Genomic DNA, 18,754 nt, shown 5'->3' with positions numbered 1-18,754 from the left:
TTGCTATGTGGGTTGCAAAGATAAAGACAGATAATGCTGAACTTTCTGCCCAAAAATTCTCCTTACATCTTCCTGACCACACAATAATCCTGCCCTTGGATTTTCCTGTGTGTTCGTCCCACCTACTTTCAATGGTTCATACTCGTTTCAGTTTAGCTAGACAAAAGGAATGGTTAGTGATAATTTTGTATGAAAAAGGTGGATAAAACTATGCACATTTGTTAACTTTCTAGACTATATAATTATCACCAGGATCAGATTCTTGTCTCCAAATAGATCATTCCTCTGCACATTTGAAGGTTAAATCGGGATTTTTAGTGAAAGAACAAAGCAGTTCTATCCTCCATATCTTGCCCACTCTCTATTTCGAGTTGATTTTTGTGGAGGCTATAAGGTAAAGGCCTAATTTTATTCTTTTATATAGGAATATTCAATTTCTCCAGTATCAGTTGTTGAAGAGACTGCCCCTATTGTGTATTCTTGGAATCCTAGTTGAAGATCAATTGACCATATATGCATACATTTATTTCTGGGGTCTCTATTCTATCATGCTGGTCTGTATATGTCTGTATGCCAGTAGCATACTGTTTTAATTGCTGTTAACTTTGGCCAGACATGGTGGCTCACGCCTGTAATCACAGCACTTTGGAAGGCTGAGGCAGGTGGATCACCTGAGATCAGGAGTTTGAGACCAGCCTGGCCAACATGACAAAGCCCAGTCTCTACTAAAAATACAAAAATAGCCGGGCATTGGTGGTGCATGCCTGTAATCCCAGCTACTTAGGAGGCTGAGGCAGGAGAATTACTTGAACCCAGGAGGCAGAGATTGTGGTGAGCTGAGATCATGCCATTGCATTCCAGCCTGGGCAACAAGAACAAAACTCCATCTCAAAATATAAAATAAAATTACTGTAGCTTTGTAGTATTTTTTGATATAGGGAACTGTAATGCCTCCAAGTTTATTCTTGGCTGTTTAAGGTCTTTTGTGGTTCCATATGAATTTTATAATTGATTTTCTATCTCTGTAAAAGTGTCATGGAATTTTGATAAGGATTGAATTCAATCCATGGATCTTTGTAGTGTCTTAGCCTATTTTACAGCTATAGGCTGTAAAATACCACAGATTGAGTAATTTGCAAACAAAAGAAATCTATTTCTCACAGTTCTGAAGGCTGAGATGTTCAAGATTAAGGCACCAGTAGATTAGGTGTCTGATGAGTGCTACTGTCTACTCCAAAAACAATGCCTTCTTGATGCATCATCAGCAGAGTAGGTTTGTTGTGGGCAAACTTGCCCCTATCTTCCTCTTTAATAAGGTGGTAGTTCATTCATGATGGTGAAGCCTTCATAGCCTAATCACTTCTGAAGGACCCCTCCTCTTAATGCTGTTGCATTGAAGATTAAGTTTCAACATGAGTTTTGGAGGGGATACAAACATGAAAATCACAGCAGGTAGAATAAACATGGTAACAATATTAAGTCTTCCAATCCATGAACACAGAATGTCTTTCCATTTGTTTCTGTCTTCATTAATCTCTTTCATCAATGTTTTGTAATTTTCAGTGAACAAATATTTCGCTTGCTTAGATCAGCTTATTTATAAGTATTTTATTTTTTGATGTTGTTGTAAATAGGATTTTTTCTCATTTTCTTTTCAGATAGTTTGTTACTAGTATATAGAAATGCAACTGATTTTAGTATGTTGATGAAAGTTCATAAATACATGGAAGTTAAATAATGCATTTTCAGACAATCATTGGGTCAAAAAATAAAAGGGGATATAAAAAACACCCGACATGTACAACATACCAAAACTCCTAAAATACAGAAAAAACAGTAGTAAAAGGGAAGTTTATAGCAATGAATCCCTACATTAAAAAGAAGAAAAACCACAAATAAAAAACTAACTCTACACCCCAAGGAACCAGGATAATAATAACGAACTAAATCCAAAGTTATCAGAAGAGGGAAATAATAAAGATAAATAAAACAGAGATATAATAACAATAGAAAAACATCAGTGCAACTAAGGTTGGCTTTTTGAAAGATAAAATTCGCAAGCCTTTAGGCTAAGAAAAAAAGAAAAGACAAAATCAGAAATAAAGGTGAAACATTCCAACTGTTGCCATAGAAATAAAAAGATTTTAGGAGACTATGAACAATTTTATGCCAACAAGCTATATAACCTACAAGAAATGAATACTGTACATTCTTAGAAACATACCACCTACCAAGACTCAATCATAAAGTAATAGAAAGACTTATAACTAATAAGATTGAAGTCGGAATCAGAAAACTCCCAAGAAAGAAAGGCCCAGAGCCTGATGCCTTCACTGGAAAAATGTACCTAACATCTAACAAATAATGTATACCAGTTGTTCTCAAACTCCTTCAAAATCTTGAATAGGAAGGAACACTTCCAAACTGATTTTATGAGGCCAGCATTACCTTGATGTCAAAATCAGAACAAGGTACCACAAGAAAACTACAGCCCAATATCCCTGATGAAGATAGCTGCAAAAATCTTCAAGTGACTCCTAGTAATATTTGCTCCAAACCAATAGCCATAGAGATGATCTTTTTACATAAAACAGGGGATCTGCGATGGTAATTTTATAGCGGGGAGAAAGGTGTTAGCTGCTATAATGAATGAAGACAAATGAAAAGGTGATACATTTGTTATGGATTGAATTGTGTTCCCCTAACATTTACACATTGAAGTCCTAGCTCCTAATACTTCAGACAGGGTCACTTTAGGGATAATCAAGTTAAAATGAAGTCATTAGGGTGGGCCCTAGTCTAATATGATAAGAATCCTTATATTAAGGGGGAATTTGGAGACAGACATATACACAGGGAAATGTCATGTGAACATGAAAGTGGCCATGATGGTTAATATTAGGTGTCAACTTGGATTGAAGGGTGTCTAAATAGCTGGTAAGGCATTGTTTCTAGGTGTGTCTGTAAGGGTGTTGTCAGAGGAGGTTAACATTTGAGTCAGTAGACTGACAGAGGAAAACCCATCCCCAGTGTGGGTGGGCACCATCCAGTCAGCTGCCAGCACAGCTAGAACAAAGCAGGTGGAAGAAAGTGAGATAAGCTGGCTTGCTAAGTCTTCTGGCTTTCATCTTTCTCTTGTGCTGGATGCTTCCTGCCCTTGAACATCATACTCCAGGTTCTTCAGCCTTTGGACTCTTGAAGTTACACCAGTGGTTTGACAGAGGCCCTCGGGCCTTCAGCCACAGACCGAAGCCTGCATAGGTGAATTCCCTACTTTTGAGACTTTTGGACTTGAATTGAGCCACTGCTGGCTTCCTACCTCCTCCACTTGCAGACAGTTTATTATGGGACTTCATCTTCTGAAACTATCCCAAAGAATAGAAAGGAGGTAGTCCCCCCTAACTCATTTTATGAGGCCAGCATCATCCTGATACCAAAATCTACCAGAGGCACAACAAAAAAAGAAAATTTCAGGTCAATATCTCTGATGAACATCAGGGTGAAAATCCTCAATAAAATACTGGTAAACCAAATCCAGCAGCACATCAAAAAGCATATCCACAACAATCAGCTGGTCTTCATCCGAGGGATGCAAGGCTGCTTCAACATACACTAATCAATAAACCTAATCCATCACATAAACAGTACCACTGTCAAAAACCACATGATTATCTCAATAAATGCAGAAAAGGCCTTTGATAAAATTGAACATCCCTTCACTCTAGAAACTCTCAATGAACTAGGTATCAATGGAATGTATCTTAAAATAATAAGAACTGTTTATGACAAACCCACAGCCAGTATCACACTGAATGGGCAAAAGCTGATAACATTCCCTTTGAAAACTAGCACAAGACAAGGATGTCCTCTGTCACCATTCCTATTCAACATAGTATTGGAAGTTCTGGCCAGGGCAATCAGGCAAGAGAAGGATATATAGAATATTCATATAGGAAGAAAGGAAGTCATATTGTCTCTGTTTGCAGATGACATGGTTGTATATTTAGAAAACCTCATCTTCTCAGCCCCAAATCTCCTTAAGCTGATAAGCAACTTCAGCAAAGTCTCAGGATACACAATCAATGTGCAAAAATCACAAGCATTCCTATACACCAATAATAGACAAATAGCCAAATCATGAGTGAACTCCCATTCACAATTGCTACAAAGAGAATAAAATACCTAGAAATACAACTTGCAAGGGATGTGAAGGACCTCTTCAAGGACAACTACAAAACGCTGCTCAAGGGAATAACGAGGACACAAACAAATGGAAAAACATTCCATGCTCATGGATAGGAAGAATCAGTATCAGGAAAATGACCACATTGCCCAAAGTAATGTATAGATTCAGTGCTATACCCATCAAGCTACTATTGACTTTCTTCAGAGAATTATAAAAAAATTACTTTAAATTTTGTATGGAACTGAAAAAGAGCCCATATAGCCAAGACGATCCTAAGCAAAAAGAACAAAGCAGGAGGAAGCTGGGTGAGGTGGCTAACACCTATAATCCCAGCACTTTGGGAGGCCAAGGCAGGTGGATCGCAAGGTCAGGAGTTCAAGACCAGCCTGGCCAACATGGTGAAACCCCGTCTCTACTAAAAATACAAAAATTAGCCGGGCCTGGCAGCACATGCCTGTACTCCCAGATAGGAGGCTGAGGCAGGAGAACCGCTTGAACCCAGGAGGCAGAGGTTGCAGTGAGCTAAGATGGCACCACTGTCCTCCAGCCTGGGTGACAGAAAGAGATTCCATCTCAAAAGAAAAAAAAAAAAAGGCTTGTGGCATCATGCTGCCTGACTTCAAACTATGCTACAAGCTACAATAGTCAAAACAGCATGATATTGGTACCAAAACAGAGATATAGATCAGTGGATCAGAACAGAGGCCTCAGAAATCATGCCACACATCTACAACCATCTGATCTTTGACAAACCTGACAAAAACAATCAATGGAGAAAAGCTTCTCTATTTAATAAATGGTGTTGGGAAAACTGGCTAGCCATATGCAGAACACTGCTGCTGGACCCCTTCCTTACATCTTATACAAAATTCAACTGAAGATGGATTAAAGATGTAAATGTAAGACCTAAAACCATAAAACTCTAGAACAAAACCTAGATAATGCCACTCAGGACATAGGCATGGCCAAAGACTTTTAGTGTTTTCATGACGAAAACACTAAAAGCAATGGCAAAAAAAAAGCCAAAATTGACAAATGGGATCTAATTAAACTGAAGAGATTCTGCACATCAAAAGAAACTATCATCAGAGTGGCAACCTACAGAATGGGGAAAAAATTTTGCGATCTATCCATCTTACAAAGGGCTAATACCCAGAATCTACAAGGAACTTAAATATATTTACAAGAAAAAAACAAACCACCCCATCAGAAGATGGGCAAAGGATATGAACAGACACTTCTCAAAAGAAGACATTTATGTGGCCAAGAAACATAAAAAAAAATGCTCATCATCACTGATTGTTAGAGAAATGCAAATCAAAACCACAATGAGATACCATTTCATGCCGGTTAGAATGGTGATTATTAAAAAGTCAGGAAAGAACAGATGCTGGAGCAGATGTAGAGAAATAGGAATGCTTTTACACATATGTTTATTGAAGCACTGTTCACAATAGCAAAGACCCAAATGCCCATTAATGATAGACTGGATAAACAACATGTGGTACATATACACCATGGAATACTGTGCAGCCATACAAAAGGATGAATTCATGTCCTTTGCAGGGACATGGATGAAGCTGGAAACCATCCTTCTCAGCAAACTATCACAGGAACAGGCAACCAAACACCACATGTTCTTACTCATAAGTGGGAGTTGAACAATGAGAACACATGGACACAGGGAGGGGAGCATCACACACCAGGGCCTGTTGGGTGTGGGGAGCCAGGGGAGAAATAGCATTACCAGAAATACCTAATGTAGATGACAGGTACTTCTTCTTTTTTTTGGTTGGACTTCTTTTCTCATAATTATTTTGAGAAATATCTAAACATTGATACTTTATACTTTTTATTGCAAATAGTGAATTTTATAACTAAAATTATAAACTAATATATAAATATATACAATATATATTATATAAATCATTTATAATTATATATTATAAAACATAATATATTATATATTATGTAATAATATATAATATATACATTATATAATTTATTGTATATTATATATTAGTTTATAATTTTAGTTATTAAATTCAATATTTGCAATAAAACGTACAAAGCATCAATGTGTAGATATTTCTCAAAATAATTATAATGAGAAAAAAAGTCCAACCAAAATAAAAATAGCTATTGTATGATTCTCTTTATGGAAAATTCTAGAAAATGCAAACTAATGCATAGCTACAGAAAGCAAATCAGAGATTGCCTTGGGAGTGAGCGATGAAGAGGAACAAGATTGTAGGGACAGGCTCACAAAGAAACAAGAAAATTTTGGAGGATGATGGATAAGTTTATTACCTTGATTATGCTGATAGCTTTACAGATGTAAAGTTAGGTCAACATTTACCAAACCATACATTTTAAATGTGTCAATATTTAACAAACTGTACACTTAAATATATCAATTATATCTCAGTAAAGCTATTTTCAGAAGTTTGCAAATGAAGCATAGACTCAATAGATGTATATTTATGATGAATAAATTTCACGTAACTGGAGATGTTGAAAGACAGAGAGAGACAGAGAGAAAATTAACAAATCTAGCAAAGCAAAGGAAAAGATACAAAATGGGGTGGGGAGAAAGCACAGTAAATGAGACATATAAAATGAGATTTGTAAAATGTAATTGACTATGTAAGTAATCGCACCTAACTCCATCTCAGCCTCTGCTTCCTGGATGACCTTGCTGACCTACCAGATATAATCTCTAGATTTTCTAATTTGACAGGTCTAGCATGGGTTTGGAGAATATGTATAATTTTTTTATATGATCTATAATGTTCACCCTTGTTCCAGCTCATAGTTGAGATTTTAGTACAATTATTTTCTGTACAATACTTAACTTTCATAAATTATCGTGAAGTCTTTACTATGATGTCAGTTAACATGCCTGTTTTGGCATTATCAAGTTAAGAGGTAAGTATAGTACTGTCTTACTTTATCAGTAATTTTTAAAAATATGGTCTTGGACCTAAGTTAACTATGAGGCTTAGCTCAACCAGGGTTGGATGAAGAATTATTAAATTTCAAGGACAGTGTAATCATGTTTCTTATGAACATTGCTTGGTCATATTTATATGTAGAAACCTAATGGACTCTGTTTTTTGGCCAAGTCAAAATGTTTTGATCAAAATATCAGGTGCCAAGTGTCATTAGATTAGCTTTATATCCAAAATAGACTAAGAATCCTTTTAAGGATTAAAGTCCATAGTAACTGAAATGTCTAGAGGGAGAAAAATGTAAGAGAAAATAGATGTCTTAAAAGTCTCAGATGGCATGATTGAAGAATGAATACATTTTGTTTTAATTTCTATCATGACCAAAAAAACTTCTAATTTTTTTTCTTCTATGGAGCAAATAGACTTATTTTTTATAATTAAAAAATAATTTCATGATATTAAAAATGATTACACATTGCCAATATTTGACTCTACAGAAATATGGAGGGGAGGGACATGCCATCCCATGGCCACTCTCTTGTCATGTAGCTCATATCTTATAAATAATGCCCCATGTCCTTTATGGTGCATATTTTGCTGCTGATATGGTCATTAGACATTCATTATTCAATAAATGTAGCACAATAAAATGTATACCCTAAAAATACTTGATTCCAATGTAGCACATCTGCAAAACTGTTAGGCATCAAGTATCAACACCTCTGTAGAGATATAATGAGTTCAGAATAAGCTAATGTTCTCATAGGTGCATTCACTCTCATACAAACATGACCAAAAATATAAATTCATTTTTATTAAATAGTATAATTCTTATTATAATCTCACATCATATTTAATCTGGTTGATTAAAAAGAAAAATCGGCAACTGTAGAAGCAGGAATCTTACAGATATTACAATAGAAATTCAAAGAAAGGCACATTTAAACAATGTTGGAGGGAATTTGACATATGTATTTGACACAATTTGACATATATGTCAATGGTAAAATTTATAAACCCTTTGTCATGACAATTCCACTTAAGGATATTCTACAGATATACTCAAACAAAAACAAAGAGACATAGTCACAAGAAACATTCTATGTGGTGTTGTTTATACCACAAACAAAACTTCAAAGAAATAAACAAAACTTAAAAGAATCTAAATGTCCATCATTAGAGTTGTGCTTAATTAAATAACGATATAACTATACAATGGAATTTTATATAGCCATTAAAAAGAATGAGGTAGCTCTACTTGTCATGATATAAAATGATCTCTAAGACTTATATTATTTGGTTTTCATATGTATAGAACAGTATTGCAGTGTATTCTTCCCACTGGTGCCTTAGCAAAGATATCTGTGTGTATATTTAAATAGACATATAAATGGACACATATACCATAGGCATATAGACATGTCATATGTACATAAAAATATTCTGAAAGGATACACAAGAAACTGTTCATGATTGTTCCTTCTTCAGTTATTTCTGGAGGAAATTTGGTTTTCATTATTTACTGTCCTGCAAAATTTGAATATTTGGTCATCAGCATGTATTTTCTTTGAAGTAATATCAGTTCTTCAGAGAACTAGCTGGTAGCTAAGAATCTAAAATTCCAATTATACAAGGGTATAAATGAAAATTCATTAAAATGTCTTCTGTACATTCCAAGAACCTTGGAAAACCTAATTTCAATATAAGTCTTCATTCTGGAACTGTAAGAAAATCAGACAGTAATTATAATGTATCTTGTTTGTTGTTGTTGTTGTTTGGTGCAAGAGTCCAACAAATTATAAAGCATGGAGGTTTGTGCCAGCTTCACTTTGTAATGCCTGAGATACCTTCACCTTGTTTGTAGTATCATAGAGAGGATTGTTTTTCTCGGTGTAGCTTGCATAGGGCTGCATTTCATCCTAAGAAAGAACTCAAAGTTAAAATCAACTCAAAAGAATCTATAGAAACTATCTGTATTCTTGGAGCAGTAACCCATAGCTCTATTTCTAACAGGTGCTCCAGAGTGCTTATAATTATGTTTCTAGGCTTATATAAACATAAGAGCAGGCTTTGTTCTAATGTTTTATCAAAAAGTGTTTATCAATTACACAAGTCTCTGTGTAGAGACAATGGCTCTGTGAAAGTAGGAATGGAGATGAATGAAGTGATATGAGAAATATTCCAAAGGAGAGCTTTGGAGACTTAGTAAGCTACCTATAATAAGAGATTAAGGAGCAGGATATGTTTTAAGTTTGTGTAAGAGAGAAATGATGATAGTATTGAAAAGGAAAAAGTAGAGATTTTTCTAATGCCTTAGAAAGCATTTCATTGATTGCATGTAACTACTCTTCTTTGGTACATGAAGGAATTGTAATTATTTACCCAAATGTAAAAATTAACATGCACTTTGTCTCCCAAGATCCTGCCCTATTCTCCCAAGATCCTGCCCTAAATTGATGAAAATAAACACCAATTCAGTTTCTCCAAAGATTACAGTCCAAAGAAGGGAGACAAACATCATGTGTGTTAGGATATGGTTCATGAAGTGAAAATGTGGATCTAGAGTGATGTATAAATAGTATTTGATAGATAATGAACAAAGTAATTACACATATAAGCATTGTAAATCAGAACTGTTTGTTTTTCAACTGAAACACTAATATTGACACAAACTACAAATTAAGTTGCTAGATTTTACAGACTATTGGCTTAAGTTTGTAAGTATTCTTTTTTATCTTACCTCCTCAACAACTGGAGTAGCTTCTGTTTTATTCCATTTATATTTTCTATAAAAATAAAATAAACTGAAGTGAATGGAAGAAACATCATTGTTTAGATTGAAAATGGGAAAAATAAGACAGTATACTATTGACAATTGTGGTTAATTTTGATAGAAGCCATAATAAATCGGAAGGAAACTACTAGAAATGAGTGAAGAATACTGCTCGTGATTAATAACCCCAAGCAAGAATATTCTGGATTTTGAAAAAGGAAATGCAATTATGCAATATAAGCTTGATGCAATTGAATGAATGTAACAACTCCTCTTTCGTACATGAAGAAATTCTAATTATTTACTCAAATGTAAAAATTAACATGCACTTTCTCCCCCAAGATCCTGTCCTAAATGGCCTGATTTTCCAGGCTTCTATGCAAAAGCAACCTAGCAAAATTTCTGTCATCATTCAAAGTAGTCCAAGTCTAATGCTCTCAAGATTTGATTATGGGAAATTTGATGTTAACATCCTAATATACCTCAATCAGTTCCATATTTCTGACTCTTTTCTAGCCTAATTAAGCTGAAGAAGAAAAATCATCAGTCAATACCTGCAGCCACTGATTTTCAATAACACAATGAATCCCACGATGATCAAAATAATAGCAAGGATGATATATGTAATATATAATTTTGCTGATATTTTGGCACCTGCAACTACAAACACAAAAATATAGGATTCAAATGTGGTACAATCCAAATAATGTACTATCTTATTATTCAGTGACAAAAACAGGCAATGGGGAAAGGAGTCCCTGTTTAATAAATGGTGTTGGGAAAAGTGGCTAGCCATGTGCTGAAACTGGACCCCTTCCTGACACCTTACACTAAAATTAACTCCAGATGGATTAAAGTCTTAAACATAAGACCTAACACCATAAAAACACTAGAATAAAATCTAGGCAAAACCATTCAGGACATAGGCATAGGCAAGGACTTCATGACCAAAACACCAAAAGCATTGGCAACAAAAGCCAAAATAGACAAATGGGACCTAATCAAACTCCACAGCTTCTGCACAGCAAAAGAAACAATCATTAGAGTGAATCGGCAACCAACAGAATGGGAAAAAATTTTTGCAGTCTACCCATCTGACAAAGGGCTAATATCCAGAATCTACAAAGAACTAAAACAGACAAGAAAAAAACAAGCCCATTCAAAAGTGGGCAAATGATATGAACAGACACTTTACAAAAGAAGACATACATGAGGCCAACAAACATGAAAAAATGCTCATCATCACTGGTCATTAGAGAAATGCAAATCAAAACTACATTGAGATACCATCTCACACCAGTTCGAATGGTGATCATTAAAAAATCTGGAGACAGCCGGGTGCGGTGGCTCAAGCCTGTAATCCCAGCACTTTGGGAGGCCAAGGTGGGTGGATCACGAGGTGAAGAGATTGAGACCATCCTGGTCAACACGGTGAAACCCCGTCTCTACTAAAAATACAAAAAATTAGCTGGGCATGGTGGCACGTGCCTGTAATCCCAGCTACTCAGGAGGCTGAGGCAGGAAAATTGCCTGAACCCAGGAGGCAGAGGTTGCGGTGAGCCAAGATCGCACCATTGCACTCCAGTCTGGGTAACGAGAGCGAAACTCCGACTCAGAAAAAAAAAAAATCTGGAGACAATAGACGCTGGAGAGGATGTGAAGAAATAGGAACACTTTTACACTGTTGATGGGAGTATAAATTAGTTCAACCATTGTGGAAGACAGTGTGGCAATTCCTCAATGACCTAAAAATAGAAATTCCATTTGACCCAGCAATCCCATTACTGGGTATATATCCAAAGGATTATAAATCATTCTACTGTAAGGACACATGCACATGAATGTTCATTGCAGCACTGTTTACAATAGCAAAGACCTGGAACCAACCCAAATGCCCATCAATGATAGACTGGACAGGGAAAATGTGGCACATATACACCGTGGAATATTATGCAGCCATCAAAACTATCATTCTCAGCAAACTGACACAAGAACAGAAAATCAAACACTGCATGTTCTCACTCATAGGTGGGTGTTGAACAATGAGAACACATGGACGCAGGGAGGGGAGCATCACACACTGGGGTCTGTCGGGGGGAAATAGGGGAGGGACAGCAGGGGGTGGGGAGTTGGGGAGAGATAACATGGGGGGAAATGCCAGATATAGATGATGGGGAGGAAGGCAGCAAATCACACTGCCATGTGTGTACCTATGCAACAATCTTGCATGTTCTTCACATGTACTCCAAAACCTAAAATGCAATAAAAATTAAAAAAAGAAATGTGCTATCAAACCATAAAAGACATGGAGGAATTTCAAATGTATATTACTAAGTGAAACATGCCCATCTGGAAAGATTACATATCGTATGATTCCAATTGTAAGACATTATGGAAAAGACAAAACTAGGGGAATAGTCAATAAATCATTGACTATGGTGAGGAAGGAGGGAGGAATAGGAAGAGCAAGGAGGATTGTGTAGGACAATAAAGCTGTTCTGTATAATACTATACTGGTGGATACATGTCATTACACATTTGTCCAAACGCACGCAATGTACAACACCAGGAGTGAACTCTAATGTATAAAGTATGGGCTTTGGGTGGTAGTGTTGCATCAGTGGAGGTTCAACAATTCTAATAAATGTAACACTGTGGTGCAGGATACCTGTAGGTGGGGGAGGTGGGCATGGGCAAGGGCAGGGGTTATATGAGAAGTTTCTGTACTTTCCACTCAGTTTTGCTGTGAACCTAAAACTGCTCTAAAAATTAATGTCTACTAAAAATAAAGTTAACTATATTTATATCCATGTCTATAGATGTAGATGGCTCAATAATGTCTCACATTACATGAAATTCATATCTGTAGTTTCATTTTCAATACTTCTGATCCATTAATAGTTTAAGAATTATTAAAATTGCTTTTTCAATGCAGACTCCACAGTTTTCAGCAAGACATCACCTTATATTAGGATTTTGTTGCTTTAAAGATTCATGAGGGGTGAATTCCTACCACTCTTTTATACCAGAGTGTTTCTTCCCTCCAACATTCATAAATGGGCAGTAATGGCATTTATTAATAAATAGGCAATTTTAAGGAAAGTACTTGGAAAAGTAACCCTAATTCTGCAATCATCTTTCTGCCAGGGCATTGAAATTAAAATGAATATATAGCAGACACTCTATTTATTAGCTGCCAGCAGCAATACAAAACTCTGATAAGCATGCAAGTCAACAAAGGAATTGCCAACTTGAGAGGCAATGATTTGCAAACTATGCTCCTGGTGTTGCGTGAATATGGCTCAGGGGCAGCAGAAGGAGATGAAGTGGAAACTGAGCAGGCTGGTGTCTGGTCCTTTCACTTTCCTTCCAAAGTTGATGTTTTTAAATATTGCATTTCTCCATATGTTATATGAAAATGGAATGTTTGGTTTCACTGTTTAAAACAACATTTTTTAAAACCCTTGTTTTCCAACCACTAAGCTCTCTCTCATTGAGTGTGTACTAGAGAGGCTGAAGATCCATGGTGCAAAGAAGACATCAGGGACATCCTTGCACTACATAGGAATTTGAACAAGAAGTTCCCTTCAATTCTGAGACACTATAAATCTGACATCATATTCTAATATGAAATGGCGAGATTTCATACATAACCAAGGCACAACTGCTCTTTTCAGTAAATACTACTAAAAAAATGACTTAAATAATAGATATAAAAAAAAATCGTGGTTTCAACACATGAGATTTTTCTCTTCTCCCTCATTAAAACTTACTAAAGTGTGAGTAAAAAGATTTTTTTAGTGTAGATCTACAAAGACGAAATGAAGAGGGATGAAGACAAGAACAGATGAAAGATTTCACACTATTTTTAAGTGAGAAATGAATAGAAAACTGGCTTATGATTTACAAGATAGAATAAATAAAAACCTTAGTACACACAAAAACTCCAGGAAGCCTCTAGAGTAGGAAGCACCAAATGTAGAAAAAGGAGTGTGTGGAGGGGTGAAGAGTGGGGCTAAAAGTTCAGAGCTTCTCTGAAAGTTTGTCTTGAGAACAGGCAGGTCGCCACGTCTCCTGCCCCATCTTAGGTCGCACACCTTTCCCAGCCGGCAGGAAAAGGGGAGATTGGCAGATTGGCCTAGAGACGATGACTGGAGAGACTCCAAAGTCAAGGATCCGGACATCAGGGAGGGTGAGAATAACATACCACACTGAATACAGGCAGAAAGGAAAGTCTGATTCTCAAACAGTGCCGCACTCACATGCACACTCGCACACATACACACACTGTTCTCTCCCTTCCCAAGCACTGGTAGGCTTAGCTCTCCAAGGCCAGAGACTGCTGAGTTAATTTCTGCAGAGCCTGAACAGCCCCAGAGAAAAGGCCTTCAGCTATATAACAAATCTGCTAATTAATAAAAAATCACGCAGCTCTTTTTCACTGTACTGAAGCTAACTGGTTGGCAAACACAACCATTAACTAGTAGAACTTCCAGTTAGCTCATTAGTACTCACTTCAAAATGGTCCATACCCAAGGACTACCAAAGAGTTAAGGAAAGTCTCATATATGAAGGAAAGAGTTAATGTGTAGGAGACAAAAGAAACTCAGATTACGTAGATTCAGGCTAAGAAGAGGATTGAGGCGGTGAGAGTGTCCAGGACAATAGCCGTACAGCAGGTCTAGAGGCCGGTCGGGAGACTAGACCAAGCACGTAGAAAAATTCAAGAAGGAATGACTTTGAGAAAAAAATAGAACTAACAGCTTACCTAATAAATCTGCCCATATGGAACATATTACTAAAGGGTTCTCTAGTTTTGTCAGTAGGCTTAGTGATAGTTTACAACAGGTACCTACATTCTTACGGAAACAAGAGGTAAAGCAATAATAAAGTCCAAAAAAGTGTCATTCAAAAGGGAAAGCATGAGTGTATTTCTTGATTCAGCACTTAACAGTACTTAAATATTCAGTTTAAAGGGAGCATAGGCTATCGCATTACCTCAATTGAAGTTTGAAGGAAATAAAGAGGGTAATGTGAAATCCTCATCTACCGTAAGAAGTTGTGATTACATAATGTCTAAATTTGATACAGTAAGAAATAGCAGTATGCACACATTAGATAAAAATGACACCAATTACTAGAAGAAACACTGGAAAATTTGAAAGTACCTACCTCTGGGGAGTTTAATGAAGATGGCAGTTGGGTTGGAAAGACAGGGGTAGGGCTAATGGTTTTCATGAAGCCTTACAGAACAATTGCACTTTCAATATGTTTGTTGATATTTAATCATTTTAAAATAACAAGAACTGAGAGTAGGATGAGAGCAGAGTAAATAAACAGTAATGAACTGAATCATAATGTTATTATAAGACATTTAAGAAATTCAGTGATGAAAAGCCTAGAAAATAAAATTACACCAAACTAAAAATTCATAAAAGCAACTTATGAGTGAATGTATTCTTCTAATAAAACCATAATTATGTGCTTCAAAGTATACTTTATTTTTCAATAAGCCATAAGTATTATTTTTAAAAGAATACTCATGCCAATTAACTACTAGCATAGTAGTGGACATTAATCATAGAATTAAATGGCATTCTGAAAAAGGGCTTTTTACAACAAATGCTTGGACTATTCTCTGAAACATATCTCTTTATTTTGGTCAGGGAAGAGATAAAAATGTACAGTGGAGAGAGCATCCTTGAACAAAATCTATTTGCACACCTTTTTTTTTTTTTCCTAATATAATTCCTTTAAAAGAATGGGAAAAAGTCAAAACTAAAACCATTACTGACCAGGAGGTAGCTCTATGTCCAGACTCTTGTTGCCAGTCAAATGGGAGACATGACACGTCACGGTAGACACATCGTGGCCCTCCCAGTGGCATGTACTCTTAACAGTCACTGTGCCATTGTCCCAGTATTTTTGCTCAGTGACACAATCCCCCTCTGGGATCCAGGAGATCTGTGCAGCTGGCTTCCCTGCACCTGCCTTGCATACAGTTCCATTCCTGCTTTGAAACAGGGTCACTTCAGGAGTAACTGCAGAAACAAAAGGGAAAAAAATGCTTCGGTTTTCACATAAAGCATATGGAATTTAAAGAGACACTTGCTTCAGTCACAAATCTGGTGATGTGAAATACCACAATATATGATGCTCCTTACCTAACACTTGGAGGTGATATCCACGATGGAAATTCCCGTCAGGCGCTCCCATTATGCATCTGTAATACCCGTCATGAGTGATGGCCACTGGATGAATCTGAAGGTCCGAATTCTGATCAGGTCTAGACACCCAGGTTATTCTCTCATCAGTACAATTGGTTTCCTTGGTCTCATTTGTTCCTTTCCTGTAGGCTTTTTTACAGGAAGGCTGGTCTCTCAGGATTATTTCCCATGTTATTATGATCAAACATTTTAATGCGATAGGAGGGCAATGAAGCACAGCGTTTTTACCCATCAGTATAGGCCATGAAGTATTTACTGGACGCATACATGAAAGGAGAATGATAAAAGAAAATAAAGGATTTCATGTGTTACATTTATTAACATATCACATGAAGTTACACTAGAACATAACTTTGCTGGTGATCTTATTCCAAAATATTAGACTTTCATAAAAAATTAAAATTCACAAAATAAAAATAATATATTAAAACGAATCCAGAGATTAACCAATTTTCTCCTGTATTATGTATTATTAGAAATATATACATTTGATAAAGTATTTTTATATTCACTCAGAAGTTTTACTATCTAGGAACAAAGAGAATTGTAAATTAAACAACAAAGCAATGTTCTACATCTAATCTTTAGGTGGTGGAAACTATTGTCTTTATCATACAATTTATGTGCCATAGGAAAGAAAATGGAAAAATTAGTGATGTGGTTGTCTCCTCCTCAGCTCTGGTGAGCCCAAAAAAGTCTATCTCTATTTATGTTTTTGTTTTGAACAAACATAAATGTGGTTAGTATTAATATATAGTTATTTCTTTTAAAGTAACTAATATGGCATTTGGGTTGAACTAGCTAGAAATTTTGTTCAGTTCATTTTTCATTTAAGGAATCACAAAGTCAGTAAAATCCACAGATAAAAAAAAAAAAACACTTATTTCACCAGTTGAGCCATCCCATAAAAATGAAAAATGATTATGCCTACTGATAAGAGATGCTTAGAAATATTTATTTCTTGTGAAAGTGTAGTGTGATATATAATTTTTAAGAAAGATTTATTTCCCTTTAAACATTTTTCTTAAGTATTGTATAGCAAATCCATTAAATTATCAAATATAGCCTTTGGATGAGTTTTCATTCCTTCCTATTTAGTCACACATACACACTTTCAGATAGTTCAGCTGTGAACTTAACTCACAGATTTTATTTCTGTATACCCAATCCAGTTATCAACACTATATGTGTAAGTTGATCCCTGTCCATCATTTAAAGGAAAAATTAAGCCCTGCATCCTACAAGCATCTTCCAAAATAAAACCTCACACATCACATAAATCAACAAGTTGGTGACTTGGTAAGGGTTTGGTGAGAGGTAATTAGTCATCTAAAGTATCTGTCACTACTCACCTGTAACAAAGGTGAGTGTCAGTGGTTTCATCACTATAGCATCAGCAGAATCAGCTATAAAGGGGCTAACCTTTATGTGGATGAAGGATGTTTTTGCTAAACCCTGTATTTAATATCTCTCGTATCCTGTTTTGGTGTCACCTGTCTTTTATGTGGTTTGTATTCCAGCCCTTGCATTTCACAGCAAATTAATAAACTCATAACTAGATGAAGAAAGAGATAGTACTTTAACATAGATCTGAGAGGTAGTGAAATCCCTGCTTCTTCCACCACTACACCTTAGCAAAGCTTCAGAGGCTTATTTGGAGAACAACCAGAGGTTGGGTCATTCAGGATCCTTCATATCACAGTATTAAGATCACCGCATTCTTCAAGTAGTTATAAGACTGGCTTCCAGTCAGGCCATCAGCTAATATTTCTAAGAAAGCTCAACTTTCCATCCCTCAGTGCTGGCCATGACTAAGGAAGCGTTTTACCTTCTGTGGGAAGTGCTGAATTGTTCTGTGTAATCTGTGTTCCATCCATACATGAACTGCTTGAGGCTAGAAAATCTTTAGAAAAGAATAAATAAAATCAATTTTATGTACTTAGAGTAGAAGCCAGCATTTCTTCACAAAGTCTTAATCAACATGATAGGCAATCAGTTAACGATAATTACACAGAAATCACTGTAAAATTGTAATACCATTGATTTGATTTTAAAAAAAGGAAAGAAATCATTGTAAAACAGAAGTTAGAAGTCATGTCATCAAATGTGTTAATATCTTGAAAGTTATAAGTGGTTAATCAATAATTCTCCTTCATGATATACTTTGTTTTGAACTATTTTGAAAATTGTAAGCCTGCGTCTACTGCATCCTTCTTCCCCAGCCAGGAAGATTGGTCCATGCGAGCAGCTCACATGAGCTGGTCCAGTTATATCCCTTCCTTCAGCTACCGCTTCTTTATCAAAGTTATTTGTCCAATGTTGGGGGTGAATACAGCATTGCCCTTTCTCAAGAATTTTAGAAGCCAAACTGAGAAGGATCCATCCATCTCTGTTCATTTCTCATTTTTCTACTTATTAGAGTACAAAGGGAAAAATATAGCAGAAGCAAATGTCAGCAAGATCGCTGACTGAGGCCCCTGGTGCACATCTACTCCACAATAAAGGACCAAGCAATGAATAGATGGCTAAGATTCTACTGGAGTATCTAAGGGAGAGTGCAGGAGAGCAGCAGAGGAGTGGGGAGGTGCCTGTGGTCATCAGAAGCTCAGGAGGGAAG

The 18,754-nt window shown here is 36.2% G+C and overlaps 2 protein-coding genes across 5 annotated transcripts in view; one reads left to right on the top strand and one right to left on the bottom strand.

Annotated features, from left to right (window-relative positions):
• Positions 1–18,754, top strand: part of GTPBP8 (GTP binding protein 8) — a 156,580-nt gene that overhangs the window by 45,667 nt on the left and 92,159 nt on the right. The window lies entirely within an intron of this gene.
• Positions 6,262–18,754, bottom strand: part of CD200R1 (CD200 receptor 1) — a 53,332-nt gene continuing 40,839 nt past the window's right edge. Inside the window, exons 2-7 of one of the 2 annotated variants that reach the window (XM_074404345.1) lie at positions 17,966–18,040; positions 16,075–16,392; positions 15,706–15,951; positions 10,465–10,570; positions 9,878–9,923; positions 6,262–9,056 (exon numbers count right to left, since the gene is read on the bottom strand). In XM_074404345.1, coding sequence (XP_074260446.1) covers positions 8,934–9,056; positions 9,878–9,923; positions 10,465–10,570; positions 15,706–15,951; positions 16,075–16,392; positions 17,966–18,040 — 914 coding nt within the window. In that variant the 3' untranslated portion in view covers positions 6,262–8,933. The remainder of the gene's footprint in view (positions 9,057–9,877; positions 9,924–10,464; positions 10,571–15,705; positions 15,952–16,074; positions 16,393–17,965; positions 18,041–18,754) is intronic. The other variant, XM_074404344.1, reaches the window with a different exon arrangement.

The sequence above is a fragment of the Saimiri boliviensis genome, chromosome 8 (assembly GCF_048565385.1).
Source record: "Saimiri boliviensis isolate mSaiBol1 chromosome 8, mSaiBol1.pri, whole genome shotgun sequence".
Classification (NCBI taxonomy): Eukaryota; Metazoa; Chordata; class Mammalia; order Primates; family Cebidae; genus Saimiri; species Saimiri boliviensis.
Note: the sequence above shows the minus strand (reverse complement) of the source record. Positions and strands in the feature narration are given on the sequence as shown.